This window comes from Leguminivora glycinivorella, chromosome 8, assembly GCF_023078275.1.
Source record: "Leguminivora glycinivorella isolate SPB_JAAS2020 chromosome 8, LegGlyc_1.1, whole genome shotgun sequence".
In the NCBI taxonomy this organism is placed as follows: domain Eukaryota; kingdom Metazoa; phylum Arthropoda; class Insecta; order Lepidoptera; family Tortricidae; genus Leguminivora; species Leguminivora glycinivorella.
The window spans coordinates 7,308,695-7,314,703 of NC_062978.1; the positions used below are offsets into that span (position 1 = coordinate 7,308,695).

The following is a 6,009-nucleotide window of genomic DNA, read 5'->3' on the forward strand; positions in this document are numbered from 1 at the left end:
GACATATGTATATAAACTAGTATGTATATTTTCTAAAATCCAGTCCAGAGTTTAAACTAAAAAAGCAATAAAAAAGATGCACTATACAAACAGATAACAACATTAAATAATTCTCGTTCACCTCTTTTATACTTAATGTTAATATATTACAACAATTTATCCAAAATATAAATACGTCACCTGGATACAAGACGTTACTGGTATCACTATAACCTTTAATACAGCCTGGCAAAAAGAGTAAAATATAATAGGAGCGCCACCGTTTTGCATGCGGCAACTATTGAGTCACTTTTGTATGAGAAAATGTTACTATGATAAAAAAATAATTCAATTTCTACTCTTTTTTGTCAAACTGTACAAATGCTTTTTTTTTAATAAATGCTTTGTCTTTTACTAATGGCAAGAGTTCAAAAATGACGTCATATTCGCAGATAAAGGCAGCCGCCATTTAATTCCTTGCTAACATGCAATGCAATCAAGAGTTTCACTTTTTGTACTTACTCGTTGCATTAGAATGTAACATTTAGTATGTAATCTTGCTCCTCGTGACCCTAAAGCTTTAAATCAGTATTTTCCTATCTTTTCGACCCCCAAGTGGTCAGAAAAACCCAGGTCTAAGGTCCAGTCGCATCAACTACACTTAACAGACTGATTAACATACATCAGCAGTGAAGCGAAAGTTCCCATACAAAATCCATGCGAACATTTCAACGGTGACATAGGGTTCGATGCCGGCCTTTAATCTACTGTAGGCTTCACACACAGGGCGAGGTATGTTGCGCGACGTGTCCAATGTATCCATACCTCGTCCGAGGCAAACTCGCGGTCTACCTCAGCCGAGGCACGTCTACATTGGCCGTTTGCCGCGCGAGGCAGCTCGCTCTGTGTCGTGTGGCGAATGAAGAGTTAATATGCGAACCGCAAGTCCTCCTGGAAGCCGAGCTTCTCGAGCGCGGGCGTGCAGGCGAAGTTGATCATGGGCGGCGGCCCGCACATCAGCACCAGCGTGTCGGCGGCCGCGGGGAACATGTGCGCGCTGATCGTCGACTCGTTGATGAAGCCCGTGCTGTACTTCCAATCTGAAACGGTCCATTCATACATTAGAATAATAATTATCGAGAGCCTACCGCGCACGACGTTCCACATGTCATGTTGCCCTTTTGTCGCATTTATAAATTCTCAAGACAGTGTGACAGGTGGTTCGCACTAGGCCCTCTATCCTCCCGAGTCCCAGAGTCCTTTACGAAGGACAAAATCGTGACATGTGTAAAGACCGAGCGCTAAAAAATACAGTTACTTTTACTTTCCCATACATGTCGAGTGTCCTTTACAAATATTTTAATGGTTTCCGTTTAAAATCGGGCAATAGAAGCGTGATTCTAAGAGTCAATCGCTGTCCTCCATATATTTATCACTGTTTAGCATATACACGAACTATTTTGAACAGCTGACTGAGGGCCGCTATCTTGCCGAGCAAATTGGCTCAGGCGAGGCAAACGTGAGCGCATGAGCACGGACGTTTTCCGCACGAGGCTACTCGGTAAGCGTGGACCCGGCTAATGGCTAACGGCGGGACATGACAGTATCAGTTATAAATTGAAATAGATAAACACGAAAGAAAAAACTCGTTACATCGTAATCCTGCAAAGGATTCAATAGGAGGTGCAAGCACTAATTGCTCGCCCTTAGAGTTGATCAAAAGGCGCCTAGCCTTATCAGAGATAACATACACTAGAGACATTTCGTCGGGTACCACGGCGGGCGGGTGGTCTAGTGGTAATGACGTTAGCCGCGTAAGCTGAAGACCCGGGTTCGATTCGAGGCTCGGCCGCCAGTGGGCCTTGTCGTTTTTTCTTTCGTGTATGATATCTATTTCAATTTATAATTTATGTGACTATCTGAAAAAATAAGAAATCAAAAATATTCAAATAAATAATTTGATTTGTTCCCTAGTTGTATGACAATATCAGGTTGTACACTAACCTGGGTCAGCCCTGTCGATGGTGTACCACAGCTTGAACTGGTTGGGATGGTTTTTGGCATAGTTCTCGAGCTCGTCCCTCAGCAGGATGTCCTGTTCGGTCTGGTTGGCGAACAGCAGCCGCAGCTCGGTGTGGTCGTCGGCGTCGCTGCAGATGTGGCGGATCAGCTGCAGCATGGGGGTGATGCCGGTTCCACCTGGGAATTCACATCAAAAAGCTTTAGGGATCGTGTAAGCAAAGCATAAGGAACAGGAGGTCGTGACGACCAGTCAGGCGTAGTCGGTAGTGACCCTGCCTTCTAAGTCGATGATCCGGGGTTCAAATCCTGGTAAGAGCATTTATTTGTGTGATGAATGCAGATATTTGTTCTTGAGCCATGGATGTTTTGCACCCATAGTACAAGCTTTAGTTTGGGGCTAGGTTGATCTGTGTAAGGTGACCCCTGATATTTAATTATTTTTTAGACCCAGTAGTCTTTCGAAATTAAAATTTCGTTCAAATTTGCTCACCGCCGAAGCCTTAGCACGCTACCGCTTAAAAAAATCGATCGCGTTGTCACTTAGTTTTACCCACGAGAGCGGCATTCCGCCCAGTATTATCGATGATCAAAGATGACCAAATGGTAACAACAGTGGTTGCATAAGCATGCAAGACTAAGCACTCTCAGTCAGTACCCTAAATCAATGTCTTCATTGTTAGGTAATAGGTAATGACGCTATAAACGTCCAAAATATCAATGCACTGCTCGACATTTGCCCACTTGTACATTCTAAGATTCACGATGACGCAAGTTAAGTAACTACGGGTTAACAAATGCGCATAAAATTAAACGTACCAGCAATCATATTAAGTTTCTTGACGACTATTTTGGTAGGCGGGTCTTTCCTAAGCTTCTTGATGAGGAACTGGCCGTTGCCGACGTACTGCAGACGGCCGGACGGGCCTCGCACGTCGATCGTGTCTCCGAGCTTCATGTTTTCTAAGTGCTGGGACATCTTGCCACCTTCAGGGAATTTCGGATGCACATTTTTGAAGTACACCTGGAAAAAAATTGTTAAGCTTATTGCATATAATATAATAGGTAACTTCGTAGGGATCGAAAGTTTTTTTTTTTTTTTTTACAATTGGGTAACTAGCCAAAGGCAAAGACGTGGCCTACGATGGCTGATTTTCGCCAATTCATTGATCACGAAGAACTGATGCAGTAAAATAAAACGATTACTAGCCAGCTTTCAATTCCATTAAAGCCGAAAAAGCAGTCAAAGTTTGGATATTACAATATATGTATTGATATTTGAAACCTAACACGGAAATTACTGAACGGATTAGATAGGTATAATCTAGAACATGAGCATGACATAGGATATTTTCTGTCCCGGAATAAGGATGCAATTTAGTACAAGAAATAGTTTCAGCCTGTGCCTATTACTCCAGGGATTATATAACATTTAATTGTAAATTTTAAATCTAAGTAAATTTTATCTTATCTGGAAGAACTATAATTTTAGACCAAAAGAGCCATGAAGGCCGTTAGCCGCTTATCATTCTACAAATAGTATTCGATTTTTTGCCTGTTAATCTGATAATCTGTTAATGATAATGGTAAATATGCAAAAAAAATCAAATCATCCATTGTAACCAGAATTGACTAACATAAATAAACAAACATAGAAATCTGGCTGCACATAATTAATTTATAAGTATCATGCCTAGAGATACCGCTTATCAATAAATCATAATTACGTATAATAATTTGACGCAAATCAATTATGTGCATATCATACGATGATGCATTACTTTCAAACTGATAGCTGTGTATTAAACGATAAATGTATTAACACATTCACTACTAGACGCACTACCTATGTCACAAACTGGTTTTAATCTGTAACCACCCACTTGTATGGTGACAACCCACCAGAAGGGTTGTCCGGTGTCTGAGCAAAGTTCACAAGTGCCCCAAGGCGGGGTTCTTGTTTGCGAAAATGTTGAGTGCAGGTCCACTGAAATGCATTACATGTTAATTATACATAGTACATCATACAATGTGTGTTATACCTTAATAACCAGATCCACATATCCTTTTTCTTCATCGCTGGACACTGGGGTGTATGCTCTGATGACCAGGTCATCAGCCAGTTTCACCGATAAATGGATGTGCTGGCCTATGGGCAGGCCTGAAATGTCAAAATAATATAAATCAATTGGAATTCTACAAGGAATATTTTTTTAGGCAGGCAGTTGTGAAAACAAATATAGCCAGCAAGCCAGCATATTAAGCATCTCGACAGTTATCATGAATATGTTTAGATGAAATCTGCTTCTCTAGTTATTTTCAAACATATTCACATTTTGCCAGCCAGAGCCAACATTTTCTCAGTTTGTTCGTGGACATCACATAGTTGAACAATACTGCATTCCTTCATTATACATAATTACAATAATTAACTGATAAAAAGCTTATTTTCCTGTTTACACTAAGTAATTTACAAGAACAAGGAATGCATGCCTGTTCTTAAAAATGTTAAAAGAGACTAACATTGGTAGTCTAAATACACAAACAGACAACATCTGGGCAATTCCACGTAACTGTAATGTAAGTGACCACTTCATTGCATGTTTTTTTATTTATGATGCAAATTGAAGTCTTAATTTATCTCTAGATAAGCCTACTTTTAATCCTTAGATATATTGATATTTAAATTAGCACCATGAATAAAAAAACATGCAAATAATTGGTCACTTACATTACTCTGTTACATGGAATTACCCATCTAACTAGACACCTTACAAATACATTTATTTTCTAACAGAAGTGTAAAGGAGAATGCATAATCCCCCTTCTTGATAGTGTTTGATCATCATACACTTGTCAACATTATGTCCACAAAAACCGAAGAAAAGGTGGAGGGACTGTGTGAGAAATGATATGGACCAAATGCAAGTGACTGATGAAATGACGTCTGATAGAGATGTATGGAAGGTAAAGACATGCTGAGCTGACCCCAAGTAATTGGGGTAAGGTCCAGCAAATGTTGATGACACTTGACCACAACCACAATATAAAAACAATTTACCTAATACATGGTCTTTGCTTGGCAGTCCAAATCGGAACCGTCTTGTGTCATGACTGATCTCCTCTCTCTCTATGAGAGGTAGTGCATATTTCACATTGGGATCCACAAGGGTCACCGGGTTCTTGCTTTTGGCCTTCTTTTTGCTCCATAGACAATTAGCTATCACAGTTGCTAGGACTACTGTAGTACCCACAGCAATAGCTATAGGCAACACCTGGAATAAAATTGCACTGCTTATGAAATTTATGAATGAATAAATTAATATTAACTTTCATTTCTATGTTGTATGATAAAAGGTTTGATAACCTCAAACTATTTACTTAAACTAAATGATTAACTTTAGTTACTTTAGGTACAAACTAGAAAAGTAAGAATGATTGACATAAATACCACGGTGATATGATTACGTCTATTATCTACTTGTAGATACTTTATTCCAACAATACAAAATATTGGACAAACATTTTTATTGGATTTCTTAATAACTCTCTTGTAATGAAATATCCTCTGTTCAAAGTTCTGTTTGCTTGTTACCCTTGACGCGAGCTAAGTAAAAAATGAGGTTAGTTAAGTACGTACTGGCACACTATCTACAACATCTGCTGTGTCAACTTCCAGCTTACTCATGATCACAAAATTCAGTATTTCACAGACAAAATAGTTTAAAAACACAAATAAGGAAAAATGCGCTTCAAAAGAACGTGTACACTGAATGAATTTGATTTATCAACTGGTTTAAATTCAAATGACATTACCACACAACAAAAGACCTTGAACTTGTTATCTAAAGAACTTCATTACTATTCTGACATAACAATTTTTGTTCGAGTTTCTTGAGAAAATTGCACCAGTTCCATCAAGAATGTACCTATTTGTAAGACAAGAGTTAAGTTTTAGATATGGAAACAAGTTCTCCCTGCTTTACACACCATGTTCACTGCTGCTCACGC

At 39.2% G+C, this 6,009-nt stretch overlaps 1 protein-coding gene across 2 annotated transcripts; it reads right to left on the minus strand.

The window, feature by feature from the left end:
• Positions 1–8: 8 nt before the first annotated feature.
• LOC125228622 (NADH-cytochrome b5 reductase 2) lies at positions 9–6,009 on the minus strand. 2 transcript variants are annotated; one of them, XM_048133272.1, is made up of 6 exons: positions 5,989–6,009; positions 5,060–5,273; positions 4,041–4,159; positions 2,818–3,022; positions 1,984–2,178; positions 9–1,079 (listed from the first exon to the last, which is right to left on the minus strand). In XM_048133272.1, the coding sequence occupies exons 1-6, from the start codon at positions 5,989–5,991 to the stop codon at positions 907–909; spliced, it is 909 nt and encodes a 302-aa protein (XP_047989229.1). In that variant the 5' UTR covers positions 5,992–6,009; the 3' UTR covers positions 9–906. The 2 variants fall into 2 exon arrangements, with proteins under 2 accessions (XP_047989229.1, XP_047989228.1); XM_048133271.1 differs by lacking the exon at positions 5,989–6,009 and adding an exon at positions 5,639–5,797.

Excerpts from the sequence above, each read along its gene's own strand:
- LOC125228622 (XM_048133271.1), bottom strand. The coding sequence starts at position 5,686 with ATGAGTAAGCTGGAAGTTGACACAGCAGATGTTGTAGATAGTGTGCCA. Across the intron at positions 5,274-5,638 it reads ATGTTGTAGATAGTGTGCCA|GTGTTGCCTATAGCTATTGC; the intron begins GTACGTACTTAA and ends ATTTTATTCCAG. Across the intron at positions 3,023-4,040 it reads ATGTGGATCTGGTTATTAAG|GTGTACTTCAAAAATGTGCA; the intron begins GTATAACACACA and ends ATTTTTTTCCAG.